The sequence below is a fragment of the Hippocampus zosterae genome, chromosome 5 (genome assembly GCF_025434085.1).
Source record: "Hippocampus zosterae strain Florida chromosome 5, ASM2543408v3, whole genome shotgun sequence".
NCBI classification, from domain to species: domain Eukaryota; kingdom Metazoa; phylum Chordata; class Actinopteri; order Syngnathiformes; family Syngnathidae; genus Hippocampus; species Hippocampus zosterae.
This window is the reverse complement of record NC_067455.1, coordinates 13,229,494-13,257,418: the sequence shown is the minus strand read 5'-3', so window position 1 is coordinate 13,257,418 and position 27,925 is coordinate 13,229,494. Positions and strand designations below refer to the sequence as shown.

Below are 27,925 nucleotides of genomic sequence, written 5' to 3'. Positions count from 1 at the left end.
TCATATTCGCCCATTGTTGACATGTATTCATTTATTTTTAATGCCTATTGTTTGTCTCTTTTTTTTCACATTATTTGTATGCCTAGTCAACAGGCAATATCTACAAGGGTTTGGCCCAGACTGGAGCATGGGGCTGCTTTGATGAATTCAATCGGATCCCTGTCGAGGTTTTGTCTGTTGTTGCGGTGCAGGTGAAAACGATCCAGGATGCCATCAGATCTAAAAAGAAAAGGTAAAGAGATGAATCTTAACTTATCAAGCCTCTTGGACAAGGTGAGTATTACCTGTACTAATAACAGGTCCACATGTCCTCAGGTTCCTGTTCCTGAATACAGAAATTCTGTTAAAGCCCTCCGTGGGGATCTTCATTACTATGAATCCAGGCTATGCAGGAAGGACGGAATTACCCGAGAACCTCAAGGCTTTGTTTAGGTGGACATTGTAAACAATCACAATGTGTCATTCAGTACAATGTAGATTTAGGTTAAATATATGCTTTATCTTCTTGCTGCTGTAGACCGTGCGCAATGGTGGTACCAGACATTGAGCTCATCTGTGAAATCATGTTAGTGGCAGAGGGCTTCTGTGGTGCCAAGCTTCTAGCCAGGAAGTTCACTTCTCTTTACACTCTGTGCAAAGAGCTTCTTTCCAAGCAGGTAGACTATAACAGTTTATTACACTCCTCTGTTTTTTATTTATTTATTTTTTTTGTGATGTAAATACCCACCTCCTGTATATCTGTTAGGATCACTATGATTGGGGTTTACGAGCTGTCAAGTCTGTTTTGGTCGTTGCTGGCGCACTCAGAAGAAGAGACAAGACAAGACCCGAGGAGCAGGTGATGCCATAACATGGGAAAAGGACAGTGCTGTGGGCTCAACACATTATCAATTTGAGCAGAGATAAGATCCAAGTTATTGTGTGCAAGCAAGATCTCTTTTCGTTATACTCAGTATACCAACTCAAACCAACAACTGAAAACCGTTGATGCAAGACTAAATGTGTTTTTTAGGTGTTAATGCGTGCACTGAGGGATTTCAACATGCCAAAAATTGTGACTGATGATGTCACGATCTTCCTTGGATTGTTGCGAGATCTATTTCCTGGCCTTGAAGTAGAGAGAGAAAGAGATTGGGACTTTGAAAAGGAAGTCAGACATACCACTGTTTCTCTCCGACTCCAGCATGAGGAAGCATTCATCCTCAAGGTTTATCATCCTATAGCTTGAAAATAATTATCTTTTACACGAACTGAATAAAACTCAATATCCAAAATGTCATCACATCTTTTTTTAAGGTGATGCAGTTGGTGGAACTCATGGCTGTGCGTCATTCTGTCTTTGTTGTTGGAAATGCTGGAACTGGAAAAAGCTCGGTTCGTTAGTAATGGTTTTAATTCTCATTAAAAAAAAAAAAAAAGATCCATGTGTATTGGTGTTTAACATGTCACATACTATGTTTATGTTTCACTAGATATTACGAGTTCTCTATAAAACCTACATAAACCTAAAGCGGAAGCCTGTCTGGAATGACCTCAATCCAAAAGCAGTTGACAGAGATGAATTGTTTGGCTTCATCCATCCTGCAACTCGAGAGTGGAAAGATGGCAAGCATATTTAATTTGTAAATACTGGCAGTTCGGCACCCGCTGATTCACCTAATCACCAGGATTTCTTTGTTCCCTGTATACAAATATGTATATACAGGATAACATTTGTTACTGTTTTTCTTTGTTTTTTGGGGGGAGGGGGGTTGTCTTTCATGGAAAATCCTTATTGGTAGTTTACCCTGGTTTTAAGAAAATCAATTAATCCCCACTGCGGGCATCATTACGTGTATTTTCGCCATTCGTGGGCTATCCTGTCCCTGTCTCTTGCAAACAGCTTGGGAGTCCACTGTACATTTAAATCCTCAAATGAACATAAATTAAATATCTTGCAATGTCCTTCCCTGTTTGCGTTCCCAATGTAAGGTTTGCTTTCATCACTAATGCGAGAGCAAGCGAACATGTCCAACCCAGGACCTAAGTGGATTGTGTTGGATGGAGATATCGATCCGATGTGGATTGAATCACTCAACACAGTGATGGATGACAACAAGGTACCTCCCTCCTGTTCACCCATACACTTTTTTTTAAACAACACATAGCAACAAAGGGGGTACAGACAGAAAAAGAGGTTTCTTTCACCTACCTTCAGCAATCGCTTTCTGTAGTGGCATACTTGGAACTCTTCTCTCCCCCCAGAGCAATGAATTATGTCACTGATATGTTCTCATTGTTTATGTCTCGCTGATCATTAAGTGGGTATAATAAAGCCATATATAATCTTCCAGGTCCTGACTCTAGCTAGCAATGAGCGGGTGCCACTCACTTCATCGATGAGGCTTGTGTTTGAAATTAGCCACCTGAGAGCAGCCACTCCTGCCACTGTATCCAGAGCAGGAATTCTTTACATCAATCCACAAGACCTGGGCTGGAATCTGTGAGTCCCAAACAACAATTCTTTTCCATTTTGATAACTGTGTGTGAGACATCAGGTGACGTGTGAATGTTTGTGTTTTTGTAACTAGAATAGGTTGGTATCTTAATTATATCGTCTCGATAATAAATAATTGATTTTTGCTCAGGTATGTTGCCAGTTGGATTGACCAGCGAGAACGGCAAACGGAAAGGGCTCACTTAACCATACTGTTTGAAAAATATGTCCCACGTTGTGTTGAGAAGATGCGAAAGACATTCAAGACAATCACTCCAATTCCTGAGAACTCTCTGGTACAGGTATGTCACGCATACAGCAAATAATCAATTTCTCTTTGCCCTCTATGAAATCCTGATGTCAGAACTTATCTATATTTCTCTGTTCTCATTCAGACACTCTGCACTTTGCTCGACTGCCTTCTAACCCCAGAAAACATTCCATCTGACTCTCCCAGGGAGCTTTATGAGACTTACTTTATTTTTGCCTGCATTTGGGCTTTTGGAGGGGCCTTGTGCCATGACCAGGTTCATTCATTTTCTAACTGATTAAATTATTACAGTACTTGTCTTTTTTGGCACCTCAACGTGTAGGTGTGTACATACATAAAAGTGCATGTATCTCGGTTGAATAAAATCATCTACCGACTTAATAAGTGGACCGAGGTGATTTTGGTATCAGAGTGAGTATTTTTTTATTTTTGTAATACAAATTTTTCCTCTTTCATATAAGTTTTTGTTTGTCTTGGTACTAAAACAAATGCACTAGTTTATGTAAATAATGGTTGGCCTACATTATTATACTTTGTTCAGACAAACGTTCACAGTTAAAATAATCTAAAATAAAGCTTGAACGTTTTTTTTTTTAATTTAGACCGGGCCTGTGCATTGAGAGTATGCATAACATTCTGAAACCTTTTGTGATTATCTAGCTCTATGATTACCGAGTGGAGTTCAGTAAGTGGTGGGCCAAAGAAATGAAGACGGTGAAGTTTCCAACGCAGGGGACTGTGTTTGACTTCTACATTGATCCTCAAACGAAGCGCTTTCTTCCTTGGACTGACATTGTCACTCCCTTTGAAATGGAAACTGGCACACCATTACAAGTGAGAATACCTCAGACTCTTTTCATATAGACCAATATTATTATTATTATTATTATATTTTTTTAGGTAATTCAAAAACGCCAAACTTTTTCACAGGTTTGACAGAATGCCATACACATGCTCATTAAAAATTTGAAGAGAAATAACCAAGAATCAACAATGACGACATTAAAATTGTACACCCGCCTCATTGAACATAATAAGAAAGGCTCATGTCACTTTGAGAGGTTATGGCAGGGGTGTTCCAGTGGTTGATAGGCTTGCCACTGAGTGTGATTACCATCTACTACACCCCATACCAGTCTGCGTGGGGATGAAGGCTTGAGCAACAAGGCTCAAGCTTTCACCCACGCTCTTTTGTCTTTCTTTATGCTCCTGTATACAGCTGTGAATGCTCCAAAAGGTCTTGCTGAGCCATAATTAGAGGGGTTTTGTTCTCAGCAAATGAAGCTATTATGACAGAATAGTTGTGGTATACTGGCGGAATGCAAGAAATTATAAATCACATACAATTCACTGAACACATGTCTGTCAATAAATCACTCCAAAGAAAGCCTTAATAACCATGTATGTTTCTGTTCCCTGTCCTCCCGCGGTTTGTATGATTGTAGGCTGTTCTGGTACACACAGCAGAGACCTTGCGTCTGCGCTACTTCATGGACTTGTTGCTGGAGCGGAGACAGCCCCTGATGCTTGTAGGGAACGCTGGAGTTGGGAAAACTGCACTTGTCAGGCATAAGTTAGATGGCCTGCCAGAGAGTTACACAACTACAAAAATACCCTTCAACTACTACACAACGTCCCTGGCACTGCAGGGTGAGTTGGAAGTGGGGGTGGGGGGTTGTTGGTAATGTTTTCTGTTTGTGGTTGCACGTTTTAATAAGCTGTAGCGCCATCTGCTGGTGCTTTCCAACTGCTTTTAGAGTGGAAGGATTTCAGTTGTTCATTTGTCAAAAAATAAATAAAATCCTAATTTGGTTTTGTTGCTTTTGTAGAGTTCCTAGAACGCAAGTTAGAAAAACGAGCGGGCAGGAGCTACTCACCTGCAGGCAGCAGAAAACTGGTGTACTTCATTGATGATATGAACTTGCCAACTGTCGACACCTATGGAACAGTGCAACCGCACACACTCATAAGGCAGCATCTGGATTATGGGCACTGGTATGACGGCATTTTTTTTCCCCTGTTGCATTAAATTCTACATTGTAACGCATTTTTGGCATACACCACAGGTACGATAGACAGAAGTTGTCCTTAAAAGAAATAAGCAACACGCAATATGTTGCATGTATGAACCCAACTGCTGGGAGCTTCAGAATCAACCCAAGACTTCAGGTATGTTTAAAAGGTTAAAATGTCAAGATACAGTACATAGGATTATTCTTGAAGAGGTATACTTCCAGCATGCTTACTGTTGTGTACGGGACAATTAAAAACACTGGTGTGTGATTAAATACAATAGTACCGTCGTCAAATGGCGATCACATTGATTTTGGACTAATAGTCTGAAATTAAACAGACGTATTGAAATGTTTTAATGCAGGGATACCAATACAGCTCAGGACTATCATTATTATTTTCAAAATCAAGATAATGTCATCTTTCTTTCAACAGAGACATTTCTCCGTGTTTGCGGTGAATTTTCCTTCATCCGAGGCTCTGATGTCCATCTTTGGGCAGATCTTGAGCTCTCACCTGACACAGCATCACTTCAGTTTGCCAGTTCAGAAGAGCATTGCAGCTGTCGTCCAGGCTGCAGTAACGCTCCATCACAAGATGGATCTCAGCTTTCTGCCAACAGCTGTCAAATTTCATTATACATTCAATATGCGAGATATGTCTAACATCTTTCAGGTAATGCGAATTGCAATACTATATTGGAACTATTTGCAAGATGGCCTGTGAATGAAGCAAAATATTCATCTGCCTGCATGTGGTTCAGGGTATCCTCTTCGCCGAGCCAGAGAATGTGGAAAACAGTGTTGATCTTGCTCTGCTTTGGCTCCATGAGTCCTGCAGAGTCTACTCTGACAGGCTGTTAAATGTCAAAGACATACAGCTCTTCCAGAAGCTCCAGATGGACACTGTGCATGAGTGCTTTGAGGTTTAATACAGATTCAGATTCCTAAATAAGCTTACCTGCTGCTAATACTGTATTACTGAGCAGTTGTCCCAAATAAATTGATATATGGTATGTTTCTTTATCTAGGGCATTGAAGATGAAAAGGTGACAAAGCAACCCCTAATTTTTTGCCACTTTGCCCAAGCGGGCAAGGAATCCTTTTACACAAATGTCACAGACTGGTGTATGCTCAGGACCATCCTCACCGATGCCCTCGAGAGCTACAATGAACTCAATACAGCCATGAATCTTGTACTGTTTGAAGACGCAATGCAACATGTGTAAGTATTGATGTATAGCATGTGACCAGAGTGAGTGTAAATGTAGCTGTTTTTGTTTTTCCTTTAAGATTGATTTAGCTTAAAAAAAGAAAGAAAAACAAAACACAAGTAATGTTTTTCCAAAAAATTAAGTACCGGTAATACAAATTGATGACAAAAATGTCTTGTTGTTGCCAGCTGTCGCATCAGTCGCATCCTGGAGTCTCCGGGCAGTCATGCCTTACTGATCGGGGTTGGGGGCAGTGGGAAGCAGAGCCTGACTCGTCTGGCTGCCTACATTTCCTCTGTGGAAGTCTTCCAAATCACTTTACACAAAGGTTACAGCATCCAGGACCTCAAGGTAAACGCAGATGCAAGATCATAATAATTACCATATAATGTCATAAAGTATGCTTTCCACATGTTCTATTAACACTCAAGGCCTGCAATTTGTTTTTTGTTTTTTTTTGTTTTTTTTACACAAAATAAAACGAACGTGGAAAAACGTAATCAATATTCCCTGTGGCTGCATGCGTGATATTGATTTAATTCCATTTTGTTAAGATGCTCTGTTGATGCAGGAAATAATTGTCAGATACCATTAAAGACCGCTGGGAAATATTTCAATATCTTGTTGATGAAACATGTTTTGTGGTTGTAATAATTCAAAAACACCTTAAAGGTTCATGGCAGCATATTGTGGTTTATTATATTGATTAGTGTAAGACGTGTCATCGTTCCCATTCATTTGTTGTTCATTTGTGTTCATATCGTTTGTGGTTTTGCTCAGATGGATCTAGCTGGTTTGTTGCTGAAAGCCGGTGTGAAGAATCAGCGTGTAGCTCTCCTTATGACCGATGCACAAATACCCGATGAGCGCTTTTTGGTCATTGTGAATGATTTACTGTCATCAGGTCTGATTCTTAATTTCACGTTAATTCTTGTTCAGTGCTCCTGTAGTTTTTTTGTTTATTTAGGACAGAATCCATTTTTAAATTATTAGTTCTGTTAAATGATTGTGAAATCTTCCAGTGCATGACCAGCTAATATTGATCATTGTAGTTCTAGTGTTTGTAATGGCTGCAACTCTCTGCAGGAGATATCCCTGATGTCTTCAGTGAGGAGGAGATTGAAAGAATTGTGGCCGCTGTGAGAGTTGACGTCCGTGCTCTTGGGCTGCTTGACACCAAGGAGAACTGCTGGAGGTTCTTTACTGACAGAGTCCGCCTTCAACTGACGGTGCATTTTTTTCCAAACCTAACATCTCATCATTAATTCCTCCTCCTCACGAGTCTCTGACCAAAGTCACGACACACACTAATAATGGCCACAATCGCAATTTTCAAACATGGCCATTCATAATGGCACGCAATTAGGAAAGTCTGTAGTTGTGATAAATAGTCAAAGAGAATGCATTTCCAGCTTTATCAAAATACCGGTAACAGCAATAGCAATATTAAGCAAGCATTACTGATGTAAACAGCTACTTTGGCAGCTTCATTTATTCATAACGCGATGTTGCTGTTACACAAAATTTTTGTTTGACGTTTTATGTTTTGGAATGCACAATCATTTGAAATTTAATACGAGTTGATAAGCTTACCTGTTGATGTTGTTGCCAATTCTACATCCTTTCAGTTGCTTAAGTTCCCTTCGCTGTGCTTCTGCTTGTCCGTCCGTCTCGTCTCCAGTTGTGGGGAAACAAGGCATGGGCATTTTTATTATTATTGTTTTTTTGTTCGTTTGTTTTTTTTGTTTGTTTTTTGCAATTCTGTCATAGTTACAGCAAAGGTCCTGAAGCCCTGGGTAACAGGTCAGCACAAGGGAGTGAGGGTGTTCCTGCTCGGAGTTTGCCTGCAAGTGCATAGCAAATGGTTGACACCTCATCACTCACACCTTTTGTTTGTGATAGTTTGTTTATCCTCAGGCGCTGAGGTTTCTTACGAATAACAGTAGAGGTATAAGATTGGACCAGAGAGGCATGTTTTTTAAATTATTCTTTTTTTGTGTGTGTGCGTGTGTGTGTGTGTGTTTAAACAGATAAATTAACCGATACTACTGTCAGATCGTACTGACAGTTGTAACATCTATGTAAAAAAATACATGACAACAAATTGTGACATGATGTCTGGATTGATGAATTTTATATGATGAATTTTCCGAAAATAACATCTCTTTTTTCCTGAGGTTCTGAATATTAGAGGACACAATTTAGCTTTGGGCATTGTTTTAAATAAATACACTGTATCAATATCCAATTTTGGTTTCATTACCTGAACTGCTAACTATGTACACACAGATTTATTTTTCTATTAGTGATTAAACCAGCATGTACCATGACCGAGTAGAATATGTAACATATACATATTCTTGTGTTTGAGCGATTCACACCTGCTGTTTAAGGGCATTACGCCTGATGAGATAAATTAACAGACCCAGTCAAACTGGGAGGTGAAAAGGAAGGAAATTCTTGTCAGAGTCCACACATTTGCAGTCCAGCTAATCATTGTGCCAGGTTCTCGGGTCGTGGCACCGTCTGCTCCATCCAACTGGTGAAGTGTCTGCATGACCGCTTGCCAAAGTGAGAGAAGAAGGGACTGGAGAGGAAATGGGAGGTCGCCAGTAATCTTTTTACCTTTAGGATGTTTCTGCGCTATTGTTGCGATATGATATCGTATGTGTTGATTTCTCTCAAAGCACTGAAACTGACATTGTTAAAGCAAAGTAAACAGGCAGGCTGTAATTATGCATTCTGTCATTTGTTTGATGTCTCTCTCCGGTTCTTTTTGTTCTAGGTGGTGTTGTGTTTATCACCAGTGGGAAGTGAGCTCCGACTAAGGGCCTGTCGATTCCCTGCCCTTATCCAGTGCACAACCATTGACTGGTTTCATCCTTGGAGCGCCGAAGCGTTGCAGTCAGTCAGCTATAGATTTATCCAAGAGATTGATGACATTGAGGTAACATCTTAGATGTCGCAATAAATGATCAGTTAGCGATATTTTTTGATAGCCCGATTTTGATCACTCTTGTCCATAACCAAGAAGACATTACTAGAAAGGTAGACGTTATCAAAGATGCTAATGTATTTTCTCTATGACACAGAAAGGAGTAGACGATGATGAACCCCTTTTAATGACTATAGTGCAGCTGCATTAACATTTTTGTAGATCCCTCATCATTAGTTCTGTGTTGAAATTCTGACAAATTGCCGAACACATGCCCGAAGACGCACAGTGAGTGCACGCATTACATTGTTTTCCATCATATCAGTGAAGCGCTCACAGTCCAGGATCATTTATGCTAATGAGCAAAAAGTGATTAAGCACATAACGACCTCCTAAATAGGCGCAGCTGTCACAACCAAGTGTCCTCACATATAAGCATGTGCCAGATTGCTACTTTCCACTGAAGCGAGCGTGCACATCTGTCCCTGCATGTGTGGAGTTTGATCAGCGACTAAAAATAAACGCACCCACAAAAGTGGTAATGATGACTTGCATGATACTGTACAGGGGTCATCTATTACCCTCTATTTGTCGTTGCTTTTTAAAAGACGAGACATGAAATCATTTTTACTGTGGTTTTGAGTGACTCTTTACGAGCTACACACGACACTCACTGGCCACTCAGTTCACTCCTCAAATAGACACAGAGTTTCTCTGTCAAAAAGCATTAGGTCTGAAATTAATGAATGATATGAATACCATATTTCCCACTTGCTCTATAATCATTAAGGATGTTTTCGTGAGTTATGGTTTCGGGCGATCTTTGAATTTGCTGCATTTGTTTTTTTTTTAATTGATTGCTAACTGTGTGATTAATGAAGCCCGCCTGTCATTGAGCATCTTACCCATGATGAATTGAATACCTCGTCACAATTGAGTGCGGCAAACATTGTGGATAATGTTTAAAAACCTTCCACCGCATTTATCAAAGTGTGCATTGAACAGGTTCTAATTTCTTTCATACAAGTGAAATTTGGAATATGCCCAAGTACGAAGAAAATCTGTATTTATCAAATATACGGACACCTCTTCTAGATGTGCGTTGATAAAGCCCACCTGTTCTAAACTACAACATGTCTAGCCTCATTTGCCTTGAGAAATGCCTCTAACTGGCCAAAATATGGTAGCAGCAATCCCTTTAAGAAATGCCAGCCCACAGACAAGTATTTTTTTTTTAATTAACTGGAAGAAGACTAGCAAGTTAATATGGATGTCCGTATTGCAAGTTGAAGACACGTGATTTCAGCCAGCCCTCCTCAGCTTCACATTTAAGTTGCACACCCACAGAGCTATTCTGTAGATTGAATGAATCATGCGTTAATTCCTCCAGCCTGCGTGTCGGAAATTATTTGTGCATTGAATAAAATAAATTGCCCATTCAAGTAGCTGAATTTGTTCTGTGATGATGTTTTCATTAAAATGTGGGTGCAATTAATTCATGGCTCCAACTATGTTTGGGAAACCCTTGTTTAATTTTGGCTTGTTAATAATGTTTGTACACCTGTTCTATCTGTAGCTTCACTGTTGTACCACAAGGTTTTGAGCGTACGCATGGTCAGCGCTGTGTGTAAATTTACGCACGTCCTCACACACACAAGTCCAGATTGATAAATTCTATACTTTTCGTGGGAATATTCGGTCACACATTTTACACATACCTTCTATGCGTATGCAGGCTTGATAAATGAGTTCCCTGGCTTACATTAGATACTTCTCCTTGTTTTACAAATTACTGTCTATCTCTGATGTCTCAGAAATTATTTTCACAGAGGTTTCAAAGCCTAATCATTTGTGCTAGCTACACCTCCATTTCAGATTGAGTAAGTCAGGGCCACCCTAGTGAGATGGAAAAACTTGGAGATGAATTCAAAATTTATGAAGATAATATTTCAGTCTGGGCGGCCCGGTAGTCCAGTGGTTAGCACGTCGGCTTCACAGTGCAGAGGTACCGGGTTCGATTCCAGCTCCGGCTTCCCTGTGTGGAGTTTGCATGTTCTCCCCGGGCCTGCGTGGGTTTTCTCCGGGTGCTCCGGTTTCCTCCCACATTCCAAAAATATGCATGGCAGGCTGATTGAACACTCTAAATTGTCCCTAGGTGTGAGTGTGAGTGCAATAACGGACCACTTCCTTATCTCATTCAACATTACACTCCAGCTCTCAACTGCCAAATCACCCCGGACCATTGTTTACCGTAATATTAAAGACATTAACATTGACTCTCTCACTGCATGGCTGACCACCCTGACTCCGGACATTGACTCCACTCCTGATGATTTGGTTTTCCAATACAACTCTGGTCTCACCAGCATCCTCAACACGCTCGCCCCTGTCAAGTCCCGCTCTGTCCTTTTTACTCGGTCTGCCCCTTGGTTCACCCCTCATCTACGTTCCTTGAAATCCCAAACCCGGCAGCTTGAGAGACTTTATAGGAAAACCGGCCTCACTGCTCACAAGGACATCTATGCAGCTCAGCTATCCCTCTACAAGGATTCCATCTCTCAAGCAAAATCACATTACTACTCCGGACTCATCTGCTCCAATGCTGGAAATACTAAGACTCTCTTTTCCCTTTGGAACAGAATCACTCAACCTCCTGACTCCCTACCACCTCACTTTTACTCTCGTGACACCTGCAATGCACTTCTCCTCTTTTTCAATGAAAAAATCAACAGAATCCACCAGCATCTGGGCTCCTCTGTACCTTTCCCCTCATCTGAACCTCTCACCCCTTGCAAACTGTTCTCTTCTTTTGAACTCCCCCATCTCTCATTAATTTCAGACCTCATCATTAAATCCAAGACTTCCTCCTGTCAGCTTGATCCCCTCCCCACAGTTCTGGTCAAATCCTGCCTACCCTCTCTGCTTCCCTTCATCTCAGCCATTATCCATTCCTCTCTGTCGACTGGAATTGTTCCTGTGCTCTTCAAAACTGCAGCTGTCACACCAATCCTGAAAAAAACTGGTTCAGATCCCAATGACTTCAATAACCTACGCCCCATTTCCCATCTTCCCTTCATCTCAAAAATTCTGGAGAAAACTGTCGCCTCTCAGATCCACTCCCACCTCACCGACAATAGTCTTTATGAACAATTCCAGTCCGGCTTCCGTCCCCGTCACAGTACTGAAACAGCCCTCATAAAAATCACAAACGATCTTCTCATGGCAGCAGACTCTGGCCTTATCTCCATCCTCATCCTCCTTGACCTGAGTGCAGCCTTCGACACAATCTCTCACCCCATCCTCCTCAATCGACTCTCTACCATAGGCATCACCAACACCCCTCTACATTGGTTCCACTCATATCTCACTGGCCGCTCTCAGTTCATTCAAGTTGATTCTTTTACTTCACAATCCCTCCCCGTTTCTTCTGGTGTTCCCCAGGGTTCTGTCCTCGGTCCGCTCCTCTTCATTGTCTACCTCCTTCCACTCGGAAACATTTTCCGCAAATTTGGCTTGCACTTTCACTGCTTTGCGGATGACACCCAGCTCTATCTCTCCAGCAAACCCGACGCTTCTCTCCCACCCTCGTCCCTCTCTCACTGTCTCTCAGAAATCAAATCTTGGTTCACCCACAATTTCCTCAAGCTAAACAGCAATAAAACTGAACTCCTACTCGTCGGTACCAAATCCACTCTAAACAAAGCCGACAGTTTCTCCCTCACAATTGATAATGCCACTATATCTCCTTCCCCCCAGGTGAAGAGTCTGGGTGTCATCCTTGACAGTTCACTATCCTTTCACTCCCACATCAATAACATTACCCGGTCCGCTCATTTCCACCTTCGCAATATAAACCGCCTCCGTCCCTCACTCACTCCGCACACCACCGCTATCCTTGTTCACAGTCTCGTCACTTCCCGTATTGACTACTGCAACTCACTCCTCTTCGGTGTCCATCAAAAATTCCTCCATAAACTTCAACTTGTTCAGAATTCAGCAGCCCGGATCATCACGAGAACCCCCTCCTTCCATCATATCACCCCCATCCTCCGACAGCTCCACTGGCTTCCTGTCAAACTTAGAATCAACTTCAAAATACTTCTCTATACATTCAAAGCCATCCATAACCTTGCGCCCCCCTATCTGTCAGATCTTCTTCAAATCTCCATTCCCTCTCGCTCACTCAGGTCCTCATCCTCCCTCCACCTTTTTCTACCCTCTGCCCGTCTCAGTACAATGGGGTGCAGAGCCTTCAGTCGCTCTGCCCCCAAACTCTGGAACTCACTTCCTCCCAACATTCGTAATATTGACTCTCTTTCCTTATTCAAAACCCAGCTCAAAACCCACCTATTCAGACTTGCCTACCCGCCTTAAATCTTTCTTTATTTATTTATTATTTTATCTGTGTTTTACTATTGGTCTTGGCTGTACAGTGTCCTTGAGTGTTGTGAAAGGCGCTTACAAATGTGATGTATTATTATTATTATTATTAATGGTTGTTCGTTTCTCTGTGCTCTGCGATTGGCTGGCAACCGATTCAGGGTGTACCCCGCCTACTGCCCGATGACAGCTGGGATAGGCTCCAGCACCCCCGCGACCCTAGTGAGGATCAAGCGGCTCAGAAGATGAATGAATGAATGAATGAATATTTCAGTCGCCATCATCTTGCGGATGTTGAACTCTACTCAATCCACCTCACCCTCTTTCCCTCCTTCGTGTCTGCTTATTTTTACAGCATGCTGTCCAGGAATCCATCAGTCTTTTCATGGCCTACGTTCATACCAGTGTCAACCAAGCAAGTGAAAAATACCTGCGCGATGAGAAGAGGCACAATTACACCACCCCCAAGAGCTTTCTCCAGCAAATCACCCTGTACAGGAACCTTCTGCAAAAGTCTCGGGCCCAGGTCCAGGATAAGATGAACCGGCTTGACAGAGGCCTTCAAAAGCTCCAAAGCACTGCTGCTCAGGTAAGTGAAACTAATTCCTGTAAACTCGAGGATGATCTGATGACGGTACAATGCTGTAGCATGGACATTAGAATTATTTATTATTATTATCTGAGTCATGTTGCTTCTTACAGCATTTACATTTTGAAGAATGTGTCATCACTTTGTTTCTCTCTTAGGTTGAGGACCTGAAAGCCAAATTGGCAGATCAAGAATTTGATTTAACCATTAAGAATCAGAATATCGAGGCTCTCATTACCAAGATTGGACTTCAAACTGAGAGGGTTAGCACCAAAAAAGAGGCTGCAGATGTTGAGGCACAAAAGGTGAAATAGCGGACCGCATTTTTGAGTTTTCCAGCCTGATCGTTGATCTCCTTCTAGAATCAACCCTCCCTATTTTAATTCATCCTTTCTTTGTTTAGGTTTCCCTCATCCAGGCAGAAGTGTCCATCAAGCAACAGGATTGTGAGAAAGACCTTGCCAAAGCAGAGCCCATATTGACAGCTGCCACTGCGGCACTGAACACGCTCAACAAGGTACTTGGTGCTGTTAAAGAGTCAGTCAAATCTGCATGTCCTTCTGCAAGCCGTAAAACATTTATAACTCTTTTTAGGTAAATCTTACTGAACTGAAGGCCTTCCCCAACCCTCCCCCGGCAGTCATCAACGTAGCGTCAGCCGTGATGGTTCTACTGGCTCCACGCGGTCGGGTTCCTAAGGATCGGAGCTGGAAAGCAGCACGGGCCTTCATGGGCAAGGTTAAGCTGTCATCGCCTCAGTTACATCTGCCTGATGAATGCCAATCTAATTTTTGTGCTGGCCTTGACCCTGGCCCTGCCAGCCATTGCTCCCGTACTTACATTACAGCAGGATGGCTCCATGAATATGCTCACACACTAGGGGAGGAGGCACTCACTCAACACCCACCATAGATATATTTTAAAGCTCTTAAAATTGAATGGGTCTTGCCTCTTTTCTAGATTTGTTGTAACTGTAGGACTTAACATTTCCTTGAATAACAGGGATCACCAACTTTTTTACCTGACTTTGTCTCGTGTTTCGGCTAAAATAAAAAAATAAAAATACCCAAACAAAAGGTGAACAAATAGGCTGGCAACTATTGTTTACATTTTCATGCCTATATTTTGATACACTGAATGCATTAAACTAACAACATAATTTGTAACTCGTGTAAATTAATCTGAATAAATATTGCAATTTTATGAGCAGCGAGCTCAAGGTAAAAACCTTATTTGTAATACTTTTAGTCATTAATGTGTACACATTTTAACTTGTCTCGTTTACTGTGTTGGATCAGGTGGATGATTTTCTGCAGGCCCTGATGTCATATGACAAGGAGCACATCCATGACTCCTCTTTGAATGCGGTCAAACAGTATTACCTTAAAAAGCCAGACTTCCACCCAGATCAAGTTAGGACCAAATCTACAGCTGCAGCAGGACTCTGTGCCTGGACAATTAACATTGTTCGATACTATGAGGTTGGATACACACTTTATGTTCTCTGTATAATTTGCTTTTGTTGTGAAAGTGCTCTATAAATACAGTTGAGTAGAGTTGAGAGTTGAGTTGAAGCATTTCCTGACAGCATGTACTTTTTGTGATTCCAGATTTATTGTGAGGTCATTCCAAAGAGGCATGCTTTATCCCAGGCTAATACAGAACTAGAAATCGCAACAACTAAACTGCTGGCTGTACAAAAGAAATTGGTAGTAAGTAAAAATATGTTTTTATAGTCATAGTTAACTTAGCTGCTTAGTTGGTTGCTCAGATTTTATTAATGATATATTCTCTGCCTTTGCCCTTCTTATTGCTCTCTAGGATTTGGATGCCATCCTCCAGAATCTTACAGCTCAGTTTGAAAGTGCTACAGCTGAGAAAATCAGCTGTCAACAGGATGTAACCCGCACCAACCAGACCATAGAGCTGGCCAACAGACTTGTCAGGGGCTTGGAGGTAATCGGTGTGAAAATCTGAGAGCCAGATGGGCTGGGTGCTGTAATTGTTGCTTAATTTACACAAGTCTCGCTGCTGTTTTTTGGCGGGTGGGGGGGTTTAGGTTTGCAAGGGGATAGCGCTAGGGATGAAATAGCATCGAGGAAATGGACTTGGAAGGAGGAAAGAAGCTTTTATATTTTGGCAGGGTGTTCTGACTGTTGTTTTTAGCAAAGTGTGTGGTTCCAACCACGGAAAAGGCTTTGGCACTGGTTTGGACATAGAGCTTGCTGGGCAGCTTCAATGGAGGAAGGACATGAGATTAACTTCAACGCCTCAAACACTGTTTCGGGTTTAAGCAAGTTGTTTATTTTTACTGTATGGCATTCATACATAAAGTGTCTGTAATATGTAAAGAATATTTTAATTTGAGCACGTATGACTTGTCCAGGATTTCAATTAACCTATTTAAACCCCCTCCTGTGCTACAGTATAGCTATAGTTGCTAATATCAAATAAAAATGCCCATTCAACTGGTGATTTCATAACTGTGACTTCCTTATCCCAGAAAATAATGTGGTTTGGATGGAATAGCTTGGCTTTTAAGCATATCAAGATAAATGTTTTGCCTTTATGGCATTGACCTGGAAGCAATAGTCTTGCGACTAATAAATCAGGCCGTCTATCTTTAATCATTAACTTACCTCAAAGCCTCAACATCTGTTGGAAATTAACAATGTCTCACCCCCGAACCGAGTGATATTACAGGCAATCCATAATACATTAGAGTAAAATTATAGTGATTTTTAACTGTCTGAGAATTTATTACGTGACGTATTTCAGATCCACGGCCCCTTGTAAGAAAATGTCATGCATGATTTATCGCTTTTGAGCTGTCACAGTCATCGTATTGAACCTTGAGATAAATGTTGGAGTGACGCAGAGTGAATCAGAGATCAAAACTTTAAGATCTGGGGTGTTCATTGATGTTCTTTACCACGCCTGCAATTAATTTGGGCTCTCAATGTGAAATGAATATCATGTTGTTATTATGTGTGCATTCTAAATATCCATTTCTTCTCTTTCATCTACTGAGTTCTTTGGTGGTTTCCTGTGTGTAGGAGTCAGTGTTCTTTTTGTCTGTTTCTTGTGTCTTTTAGTCAGAGAAGCAGCGCTGGTCACAGTCGCTTGTTCGATATAAGAAACAGCAGAAAACCCTGTGTGGGGATGTCGCCCTCACTTCAGCATTTGTCTCCTACATGGGTTACTTTACCATGCAGTATCGTGCTGGACTCCTCAATGAAAAATGGATCCCGTTCCTCAAATCTCAGAAGGTTAAGTTTCATCTATGTCACACTATGGTGGTAAAAGCTGTCTTAAAAAGCCTCATTGCTGATCCAGCGCTCAATGACTTCAATCTCTGGCTTCCATTACAGGTCTCTGTACCCCTGACAGATGGCCTGGATCCCATACTCATGCTTACAGATGATGCCACTGTGGCTGCTTGGCATAACCAGGGTCTGCCGAATGATAGGATGTCAACTGAGAACGCTGCCATCCTGACCACCAGTGAGCGCTGGCCACTCATGGTGGACCCACAGCAGCAGGGCATCAAGTGGATACGGAGCCAGCAAGGTGCCAAGATGAGGGTGGTGCAACAGGGACAGAAAGGGTGAGAAGGGGCTGTGATGTGCTGTGTACTGTATGATGTTTTTGTTCATGTTTTGTTTATTGGACTCAAAACGTTATCTTTGATAAGATGACCTGCTTATCAAACACTAGGGTGCTGCAATCCTCATTTTGTTGTATCATTCCACAGGTACATTGATGTAATTGAAGAGGCACTGGCCTGTGGTGAAACCGTTCTAATTGAGAACATGCCAGAAAAAATTGACCCTGTCTTGGAGCCTCTCCTGGGCAAAAACACCATCAAAAGGGGACGGTTAGTTTTATTTTTATTTTTTTAACTAGAACACTAAAGCTCAACCAAAAATAATAAAACACCCAATCATTACTCACCAACAGAATTTTGTTTTTTGGGTTGTGCCTATGGGAACACAAATAGTAGCAGTGTTTGTTGCTGAAGACACTGGGATCAGATTACCAGATGGTTGCGTCTCACCGAGCACTGGAGCATCAGCAAGATATGACGGAAGACATTATCATTGCCCGTTCTTCAGATTATTAATCAATGTGCAGCGCATGTTCTGAATCCATGAATGCGGCATATTGATCCATCCCTCAAGACAGGTGATAGATGTATATTTGTGCGTTCATATTCTTTAGGCCTGATGAATATTGAACAGATGAGCCTCAGTGTAAAAGCAGAATGGAGAACATTCATGGTTATGTATTAGTACTCATAAGAGAGGTAGCAGGAAACACTCAATGCAGTGGCTCTCCATCATGATGGCAAACTCAATTTCGCTTCAAAAATGTCCTAATGATTTGCTCGATGTTAAAACATTTGTCTACATTGAATGAAGTAATGCCTTTACCTGGCTTTAAAATGAGTTTTACAATAACATTGATTTTTATGTTATCCCATTGAGTTCTAATAAGTCTGGAAGTCTCTACTTTATGATTGTAAATAGCATTTGTTCTGGAATTCAAATCCACGTTTCATTCCAGACCTCAATGTCTGCTGGTACTGCCTAATGTTATCCAGCTAAACTAAATGTGTAAATCTCTGCACCATTACAAACGGGTTTTAATATTCACAAAATCCCCCCCAAAACTGAGTGATATTTTTGGGGGGGTTTTCGGGGTTCATTTTTAAAAGTCTTTACTACGGTATTGCCGTGTGTCCATACAAGCAGTTGTTTGAGAATATCTACTTTACCTAGTGACCTTTTTTATCTTGCACTTGACAAATACTCCATTTAGAAAAAAAAAACATATAATAACTAATACTCCATTTAGAAAAAAACCAAACTTGTAATAATAATATTATTAATAAAACCAATACTTAAAACAATAACAACTAAAATGAAGCATTTAGAAAAAAAATACCAATTCATAAAAACTAACAAACCCGCTCTCAAACTCATTAAAACGAACTGTATTAAAAACAAAAGTCAAAAGTATTAGATCACCGATTCACGGTGACACCTACCAAACGTATGTCCAGTACATCCTGGACATGCTATTTGCCATTTGATCTGTGTGTAACTCTGAGTATGAAGCTTCTGTTTTCCGTGTCCGTTGCACTACCCCCTGACGTCCTGTCTGTCCTGAGAACACAATTCATCATATTAGAGCCGATTATCAGTTTATCCCTTGTAGATGACCCCCATACTTGTTTCTGTCGATGATTAATACAACCAGCAGGGCCAGGCATGATGGATCTGGCGGGGCTTCACAGCTGAAGTTCATTAATAATTGGAATGTTTTAGAGTGTGAAGTAATGAATACTAATTATTCTTTTCATGGCTGACGGAAGACTACAAGACAATCCATCAGCAAACTTTAATTTGGCGGAGTAATGGTTCTATCAATAGTACATTAATTCTGGCTAGTGAAGATAGAGAGTTGAACCCGATCAGGACACGAGGAACTTTGTGTTGGAGAACCACGGCCCTTGCCTGCCATCCAAGTGGCAATTAGAGAAAAATGAAAAGCCACCATGTTTGTCAAGCCTGTGCTAATTTAATTGAAATGCGAGGACAGACAAATATTGGCGATGGGGGAAGCAATCTTTTATATTTATTGTATTTTTTTTGGACTATAATTTTCTCTGGAGTATAGTCGAACTAGCCAAAACATACATCATGAAGAAAAAAAAAAACATACATTTTAACCTGTCCACAGCCATGACAACACATTACCCTCTTGCCCTTTCAAAAATATTCCGCATCAAGCTTCAGATAGTCTTCAAACTTTTTCCTATGATGCCTTACGCACGTGTCTGGGGTTCGGTGCATAAAAGGGAAGGATATTACTCTCGGTCTCCAAGGATGTGATTAAAAAAACATGGTCCAAGCAAAAGCCTATGTGCAATGGATGAAACAAAAAGGTTTTAAAAAAGGCAGCAAAAGCTGGCATGCAAACAAAGGATCTACCCTTACAACTAACTATTTAGTAAGTTTGAATAAGACACTTGTTTGAGGCAGAGAGCAAGCATGCTACTGCTGTCAGATTCATCGCCTATTCCTTCAACTTGGTCCCGATAGTTTTTGGTCAATCAGGAAGGGCCGTTACTAGTGTCCGCTGTGATCTTAATAAAGACAGAAGCACTCACTCCCTTATCCAACACAATAGATCACACACACGCACACACACACAAATGAATTACAGCTGACATGGTTCATAATATGACTAGGGATGCAACCGATACATAAATCCTTCGATGCCTTGGCCCCACCATACCTCACTTACCTCCTCCATCATTACATCCTGCACAGAATCTGCGCTGATATGAAGATGGGTTCCCCATCCCAAACACCGAATTCTGGACATTTGATCCAGTGTCGAATAGTTAGTCAGTTATTTAAACAATCAATGACAAATGGAGTGCTCGACTTGGCTGTAACCAACTGAGCCGCTATTGATTTAGTCTGGGCTGGTTTGTGGCTGAAAGAAAAGCGGATGAATAGAAAGTTGAGCCACATTTGCAAATGTTTATTTCTGTGATTATTTGCATTGGACTATATTCAAACAATATTTTTTCAAACCATTATTAGTGTCTTTTCTTAACAAATGGTTGTCTGATGTTCTTCTGATCCAAACTCAAGTCTTTTATTTTAATCAGATGACAAATCCGTAATGCGTTACTCTATGACATGAACAATTTGGACTTTTGGCTAACAGTTTTTTTCGTCATCAGGTACATTCAGATTGGCGGCAAGGAGTGTGAATATAATAGTAAATTTCAACTCATTCTGCACACCAAACTGGCCAATCCCCATTTTCCTCCTGAGCTCCAGGCTCAAACAACCCTCATCAACTTCACTGTGACCCCGGTTGGTCTGGAGGAACAGCTGCTGGGACAAGTAGTATCTCGGGAAAGGCCTGAACTTGAAGACCTGAAGGTAAAACCCCATTTTCAAGTTATGTATGAGGCTTCAGTCCAGGATATCAGAAATGGATAACTGGTTTGTGCACTCTGTCCAAGATGGAGTTGAACAGGCAGCAGAACCATTTCAAGATTGAGCTTCAAAGGTTGGAAGACGACCTGCTGAGTCGTCTCTCTACTGCCTGTGGTAATTTCCTGGGTGATATTTCGCTGGTGGAGCAACTTGAAATCACCAAGACCACAGCTGCCCACATTCAAGACAAAGTACGACCCCTATGAGATTTCAGTCTTGCACGTCTTTTATCAGTCAACTTTTTTTGAATGTCTTTACGCAACCTGTGATTCATCTGTTATTGAACCTGCAGTCAACGGTGTGTAGTTTGGAATATGTGTAATGAACAGCTTTTGGAGCATGACTGAGAGCCTCATAGCTCATTCTGTGCGTTTGGAACACACAGGTGGTGGAGGCCCAAGAGAATGAGACAAAGATCAACGAGGCTCGGGAAATATACCGCCCTGCTGCTGAGAGAGCATCACTCCTCTTCTTCATCATCAATGACCTCAACAAGATTAACCCAATGTATCAGTTTTCCCTCAAGGTATTCTAGCCTTTTGCCCCTGAAATCCTCTTGGTGCATGCTCACTTATGTCAAACAATTTTTTTAATCAGGAGTCCGATTTTTAATTCGTACTTTTAGGGTATTTGTTGACTTTTACATATTACCCCAGCTGAAGTTCACTTTAAATGCATGTGCACACATTTTTTTGTCCATCCACTGCTTAACCTTCCATTTAAAGGTCATTTTACATATGAGGTCCTTTTCTCTGTCTTGCAGAGCTTTATTTCAGTGTTTAGCAAAGCAATGGAGCGTGTGGAATGTGGGGAGGATGTGAGCAGCAGAGTGGCTGCCCTGACAGAGGCCATCACCTATTCTGTATTCCTGTACACCAGCCAGGGCTTGTTTGAGACAGACAAGTTAACCTTCTTGTCACACGCCGCCTTCCAGGTGAGGGACTTTGGGCTGCCTTGGAGGTGGAGCGTCTTGTCACCCTGATCAATCAAAATATATTTCTGCCCCCACATTAACTTCAATTAAAAGCAGTCAGCAGGACTATACGCTTCTATTGATTACATCTCAACCCTGGCTCACCAGCTGCTGTTCAGACAGTTGGTTCTGACAAGGAGGTTGGTTCTGGTGACATAATGGAATTGTCTGTCATTGTGGCTACATTTTTTTCCCCCATCAAAGACATTGCGTAGTTGACTCTAAAGTACTCAACCGGATTTAGCAGTGGTGTCCTTTTGCCAAGGAGTTTTTTTTTTTAACTTTGAGTTGCTCTGAAATTGACGAGACAGAAATACATCATTACAAAATACTCTTTCTTCCAGATTCAGCTCAAGCAGAACCTGATTGATGCACAGGAGTTTGACTTTCTTTTGCGTTTCCCAGTGGAAGCTAGTAAAGTTAGCCCTGTGTCCTTCCTGTCACCGCATGCCTGGGGAGCCATTAAGGTATCTTATAATTGAGGATGTAATCCTACGTGAAGTCCATGACATGTCAGTTATCAGTGTTCAAGATGTATCCAAGTGTTTGTGTCGAGAGTTGATGATGCATTATGTGGCTATAGAGCATTTCTTCAATGCAAGAATTTCATGGACTGGACCGGGACATCGAAAGTTCACACAAGCGCTGGAGGAAGATTGTTGAATCCAGCTGTCCTGAAAAGGAGAGACTTCCACAGGACTGGAAAAATAAGAGTTGCATTCAGAAGCTTATCATCCTGAGAGCTCTGCGCCCTGATAGGGTGATGTACACGCTAAGGTACATACAAGACCGTGCCTATTCATGCATGCAATAAATGTACATTATGACAAGAAGTTTGATTTCTTGGCAGGGATTTTGTGGGGGATTGCATGGGAGCAAAATATGTTGAGACTGCAAGATTGGAATTTGAAAAGTTGTATGAAAGTAGCAGCCCCTCAACGCCTGTATTTTTCATCCTCTCGCCTGGTGTCAATCCACTCAAAGAAGTCGAGAAACTGGGTACAACACTTACACCAGGTTCAATATCTGCAATTTCTTGCTCTGCGGCAAATCATATGAATCATTTTATTTTTATAGGATTAATGCTGGGATTGTCAATCGAATTGGGCAATTTGCACAATGTTTCACTGGGACAGGGACAGGAAGATGTAGCTGAAAGGGTGCTCAGGAAATCTTCGAAACTTGGACATTGGGTCATCCTGCAGGTAAAATATCCTGTTCACTTACTAGCTGTTCTTTCAGCCCACATAACTAATGATATTATCTCCCACCCAAGTGGGAAATAGACTCAATTTGGTTCAATAAAAACCATAATTGGCTAGATGAGCCCTGTAAATTCCTCCTTTGATAGTTGGACCTGGCAGACAAGTCAGTCTCTGAGGGTTGTCTTGGTAATTACCAACAAACAAATATATTTTTCAAATTAGTTTTTCACAATTTGACGACTTGACCTAAAAATAAAATAATTCTTTATTATTTAATATCAACTTTGGCTCCTTAGAATGTTCACCTGGTAGCAAGCTGGTTGCCTCATCTTGAAGCTCTATTGGAGAAAGAGGCTGTGGACAGTCACCCCAGCTACAGAGTGTTCATCACTGGGGAACCAGCACCTAGCCCCGAGCAGCACGTAATCCCCAGAGGCATTCTGGAGAATGCAATCAAAATCACCAACGAGCCGCCAACTGGTATGAATCCCAGTCTACATGCCGCTATCAACAACTTCAGTCAAGTACGTAAGTATGTATTGAAGAAATGCATGACATTTTGTTTTAAAAATCAATTTGGGTGCAACAGTGCAAGCATTTCATTTTTTTTCTTTGTTTTTTAGGACACTCTGGAGATGTGCTCACGAGAACAGGAATTCAACTCCATGTTTTTCTCCCTCTGCTTCTTTCATGCTTGTGTCACGGAGCGCCGGAGGTTTGGCCCTCAGGGGTGGAACCATAAATATCCCTTTAGCAGCGGAGATCTCACCATCTCAACTAATGTTCTGTTCAACTACTTAGAGTCCAACAACAAGGTCATTAATCTTTCACCGTTGTTTGAATATTTTTCACAATTGCTTGTATATTTATATTTTTAAATAATTAGCCAATCCACTGTCATTCATACTCAAAAAGTCTGATTAGTTAGTGAAATATTTTCACTCTTATGATGGATATTTTGTTAGTTCACATTTATGCTTGCTATAAACATGCAACCTATAATTTAGCTTTCTTTCAAGACAACAAAAAAATCCATCCTCTTCGCTACTCGAAGCTGCTAATGTGTTTCTCTTAGAGCTTCCATTACCCCGGTCAGAACCAATCACGTCTTCAAGGTGTTCTGCCCTCCAAAAAAACGAATGCCCTTCATTATGTTAACCAAACAGTAACCTGTATGTGCGTATACAGAGAATTCATTAGGAGAGCAATGAAGCGTCGTTCTAAATGTAATTACATGCAGCCAATGTGACAGTTCACAACACTACATAAGTGATCACTGCAATTAGAGCTGACGATGGAAGCAATTTGCAAAACAATACAGGTACAAATGATTGTGAACCTCCAGCTTTTGGAATTTGTTATGAATCGCAGGTTATCTTTTCCCTCTTTAACCTCTCGCAGGTCCTCGTCATCTCCTGCTGAAGGGAAAACATGTCACACATCAGATCTGTGTGTTTCATCAAGCTTGAGTAGTTATTGCAGACAGATCATATTGTTCCTGCTTATAGATTGAAAGAAGACAAAAGTATCAGAATGTTGTTTTCTTAACTGTGTGGTTTACATTTATGCAGGTGCCGTGGGAGGATCTGTGCTATCTCTTTGGGGAGATCATGTATGGAGGGCACATTACTAATATATGGGACAGAAGGCTCTGTAAGGCCTATCTGCAAGAGTTTATGCATCCCAAAATGGTGAGTCCATTTGCATCCATGTGTGACAAGTTGCTTTTTGGGCATTTATGTATTACAGTATGTGAGAATGTTTTTTCCTTTGCTCTGTCACATGCCACTGAAGAAATATTTGACCAATATTGTGTTTACTCATAATATTCCCCAAATGAGTTTGTTTTGCTGACTTCACTGAACATGTGATAGGATTTATTTAACCTTGTTTTCATTGGCCAGTTTGACGGGGAGTTCTGTCTGTGTCCTGGCTTCATGGCCCCTCCTTTCATGGACCACAGCGGGTACCACACTTATATTGATGAGCATCTTCCACCTGAGAGCCCCACTTTGTATGGCCTGCATCCAAATGCAGAGCTCGAGTGCCTCACTCTCAGCTCGGACAACCTCTTCAAGACTCTGCTTGAACTGCAGCCACAGGACTCCTCCAGAGGGGAGGGGGCGGTATTGAGCACGGAGGAGAAGGTGTGGCCACCTCAACTCACTTTCTAACAACTACTACCCTTGCATTAATCACCCAAAAAGTCTCACCTTAGGCCCATCTTTTTGTCAGGTTAAATCCATCATTGAAGAACTTCTCGACAAGCTTCCTGAGCAGTATAACATGGCAGAGATGTTGGTGAAGGCAACAGAGCGGAGCCCTTACGTTTCAGTCTGTTTGCAGGAATGTGAACGCATGAATCTCCTACTTGGCGAAATAATGACATCCCTCAATGAACTAGATCTTGGCCTCAAGGTCGTGTGTTGAAGGCTTCTCTTTACTCTTCCGTATGGCTATATGTGCTGCATTATTCATTTGAATCGTATGCGCTTACAGGGAGAGCTCACCATTTCTTCCACTATGGAGACTCTACAGTCGGCGTTGTTCAATGATGCTGTGCCAGATTCCTGGGCCAGATTGTCTTACCCCTCCACCAAAACGCTTACACGATGGTAAACAAAGCAACTTGCTCTTTCCTTAGATCCGTATTTTGTCATGCGTATTACTCGTTACTGGCTTCTAAAGAGTGCACATTTATCACTTCTGGTTAAACAATTAAAAGAAAAATGTGATAGATACCAAAAGACACTTACTTGACCCTTTGATGCCAAATTTCATAACGACAGTGCTGTTTTGAAAATGCACTGAAAAGATAAAGAACATGTTTCATTCTCAATTAGGTTATTCAACGGCATGCGTGTCGCAGCACCTGTGTGAACACGCACACATCCATGTATATTCGATGTCGCTAACCCCGAGGTGAGCTGGAGCCCATCCCTGCTGACTTTGGCTCAGCAGCTGCTAATGGCAGGACACAAATAGACAAACATTCACAACTTGGGACAATTTGCGTTGCATTTTTTTATAAACCTAACATACATTTTTGGGGGGGAAATGTGTGAGTAAGTCTAAATACCTGGACTTAATCTACGCAAGCATTGGGAGCACATGCAAACTCCACACAGGTAGGCCAGAGTCTCGACTTGAATCCCGAAACTTCTGAACCGCGGTAACCAGTCGTCTGTCTGTGTGCAAAAGCCGCAAGTCTTTAATCCCAAAATAATGGTGAGGCTGGGAAAATAAATTCCATCAAAAGTACAACAGGGACATGCTGTGCAGGTAATGCTATATTTTGATCATTTTGAAGCCTTGAAATGCAGTAAATACATTTAGCATTTTGAGATGACCACAAACCTTTATAATAACCAACTAATCGCTGTGAATTACAGTTTTACTTGATGTTGAACCCAGTAGTAATAGAATGCAATATCAGACCATTGACAAATGAAGTCACACTGAGACTTGATTTGTGTTTTAGGTTCAGTGATATCAACTGTAGTTGTCGTGACCTGGACAGCTGGACACAAGACTTAGTTCAACCTGCTGTTGTTTGGCTCTCGGGCCTCTTCAACCCGCAGTCTTTCCTCACTGGTGAGCTCTCAAAAAACAGTGAGACACACGATGAGAAGATAAAGTGCACTTCAGAGAATTAATTAATTAAAATCTTCTGATTTTGGGAAGCTATTCTCCAGACCATTGCTCGTAAGAATCAGTGGCCCCTGGATAAGATGACGTTGACTGCTGATGTGACAAAGAAGACGAAAGATGATTTTGGGCATCCACCACGGGAGGGGGCCTACATTCATGGCCTCTTCATAGAAGGTAGAATTAATATTATCTTTATTGAATTACAACATTCAAAACTGTTAGAATTAGTCATGAGACTCAAGAAATAACACCCCTTATGTTCGCTTCAGGAGCACGTTGGGACACTCAGTCGGGAGTCATCGCAGAGGCAGTTTTGAGAGATCTCACTCCTCCCATGCCGGTACTGTATGTGCGAGCCGTCCCGGCAAAAGAGCAGGAGCTCAAAAACACTTATGAGTGTCCTGTGTACCGAACAAAACATCGCGGATCCACATATGTTTGGACATTTTACCTCCGCAACAGACAGCCTCCTGCTAAGTGGATTTTAGCTGGTGTGGCCCTGCTGCTTTCAGAGTGACGTCCAATAGAATGCAAATGACTGTCGTATTATTCTGAAAGGTTTTTCATAACATGTATTGATGTATTAATGATGTATTGATTTATTTTTTTATCCATTTTAATTAGAATCAAGCTTCTAGTACATGTTTCTATTTTTATTTTAGCTTGATATTTGTTGTGTGTCAGCATTTCAGCATGTTTTTTTGTTTTGTTTTTTTTCCCCCAGAATTTAAAAAATAAGAACTAAGATCATAACCTACATGTTTAAAGCAGTGCATGCCATCTCTAGACACTGTTGAACATCTTCCCTGAGATGGGTCAATCCATTCGTGATGTGCTGAGAGCTTATGTCTCCATTTTAGACCATGTAATTTTGGATAGGCAGCATATTTTATTGGAAGGTCAAGATTAAAAAAAGCTCACTGGTTGCCCTCTACTAACTGAATGATACACAGTGCCGTCTGGAGAGTTCCCGGCCTGAATTCCCAGGAGATGATGTGCACGGTTGCTATTGACTTTTAAATGAGGTGCATTTGACATTGACCTTTTGTACGGCTTCGGCAGAATACTAACAGACTCGTGTAATTCATTCAGCCGGGCCTGCAGAAGAAACCTATTCAAAGGCATTGATAGCTTTCAATGAGACAGCAACGCATCAGATGACACATCTTTTATCTGTTCACTGTCCAGATGAACCAA

General features: G+C 41.4%; 1 protein-coding gene across 1 annotated transcript in view; it reads left to right on the top strand.

Annotated features, from left to right (window-relative positions):
* Positions 1-27,299, top strand: part of LOC127601244 (dynein axonemal heavy chain 11) — a 92,692-nt gene extending 65,393 nt beyond the window's left edge. The window contains exons 36-84 of the mRNA XM_052066339.1: positions 87-232; positions 316-432; positions 518-656; positions 746-838; positions 1,013-1,207; positions 1,297-1,374; positions 1,473-1,605; positions 1,972-2,099; positions 2,334-2,482; positions 2,628-2,778; positions 2,872-3,003; positions 3,408-3,581; positions 4,193-4,397; positions 4,577-4,742; positions 4,814-4,916; positions 5,196-5,435; positions 5,524-5,685; positions 5,791-5,984; positions 6,162-6,324; positions 6,754-6,877; positions 7,060-7,202; positions 8,759-8,920; positions 13,644-13,877; positions 14,036-14,182; positions 14,281-14,394; positions 14,472-14,615; positions 15,176-15,358; positions 15,488-15,589; positions 15,699-15,833; positions 16,973-17,146; positions 17,249-17,484; positions 17,632-17,754; positions 20,638-20,842; positions 20,926-21,090; positions 21,285-21,425; positions 21,663-21,833; positions 22,217-22,339; positions 22,456-22,649; positions 22,723-22,871; positions 22,950-23,077; positions 23,374-23,601; positions 23,701-23,892; positions 24,649-24,768; positions 24,982-25,224; positions 25,313-25,495; positions 25,577-25,692; positions 26,559-26,671; positions 26,762-26,902; positions 26,998-27,299. Of these exons, the coding sequence (XP_051922299.1) occupies positions 87-232; positions 316-432; positions 518-656; positions 746-838; positions 1,013-1,207; positions 1,297-1,374; positions 1,473-1,605; positions 1,972-2,099; positions 2,334-2,482; positions 2,628-2,778; positions 2,872-3,003; positions 3,408-3,581; positions 4,193-4,397; positions 4,577-4,742; positions 4,814-4,916; positions 5,196-5,435; positions 5,524-5,685; positions 5,791-5,984; positions 6,162-6,324; positions 6,754-6,877; positions 7,060-7,202; positions 8,759-8,920; positions 13,644-13,877; positions 14,036-14,182; positions 14,281-14,394; positions 14,472-14,615; positions 15,176-15,358; positions 15,488-15,589; positions 15,699-15,833; positions 16,973-17,146; positions 17,249-17,484; positions 17,632-17,754; positions 20,638-20,842; positions 20,926-21,090; positions 21,285-21,425; positions 21,663-21,833; positions 22,217-22,339; positions 22,456-22,649; positions 22,723-22,871; positions 22,950-23,077; positions 23,374-23,601; positions 23,701-23,892; positions 24,649-24,768; positions 24,982-25,224; positions 25,313-25,495; positions 25,577-25,692; positions 26,559-26,671; positions 26,762-26,902; positions 26,998-27,245 (7,749 nt within the window). The 3' untranslated portion in view covers positions 27,246-27,299. The remainder of the gene's footprint in view (positions 1-86; positions 233-315; positions 433-517; positions 657-745; positions 839-1,012; positions 1,208-1,296; positions 1,375-1,472; positions 1,606-1,971; positions 2,100-2,333; positions 2,483-2,627; positions 2,779-2,871; positions 3,004-3,407; positions 3,582-4,192; positions 4,398-4,576; positions 4,743-4,813; positions 4,917-5,195; positions 5,436-5,523; positions 5,686-5,790; positions 5,985-6,161; positions 6,325-6,753; positions 6,878-7,059; positions 7,203-8,758; positions 8,921-13,643; positions 13,878-14,035; positions 14,183-14,280; positions 14,395-14,471; positions 14,616-15,175; positions 15,359-15,487; positions 15,590-15,698; positions 15,834-16,972; positions 17,147-17,248; positions 17,485-17,631; positions 17,755-20,637; positions 20,843-20,925; positions 21,091-21,284; positions 21,426-21,662; positions 21,834-22,216; positions 22,340-22,455; positions 22,650-22,722; positions 22,872-22,949; positions 23,078-23,373; positions 23,602-23,700; positions 23,893-24,648; positions 24,769-24,981; positions 25,225-25,312; positions 25,496-25,576; positions 25,693-26,558; positions 26,672-26,761; positions 26,903-26,997) is intronic.
* Positions 27,300-27,925: the final 626 nt, after the last annotated feature.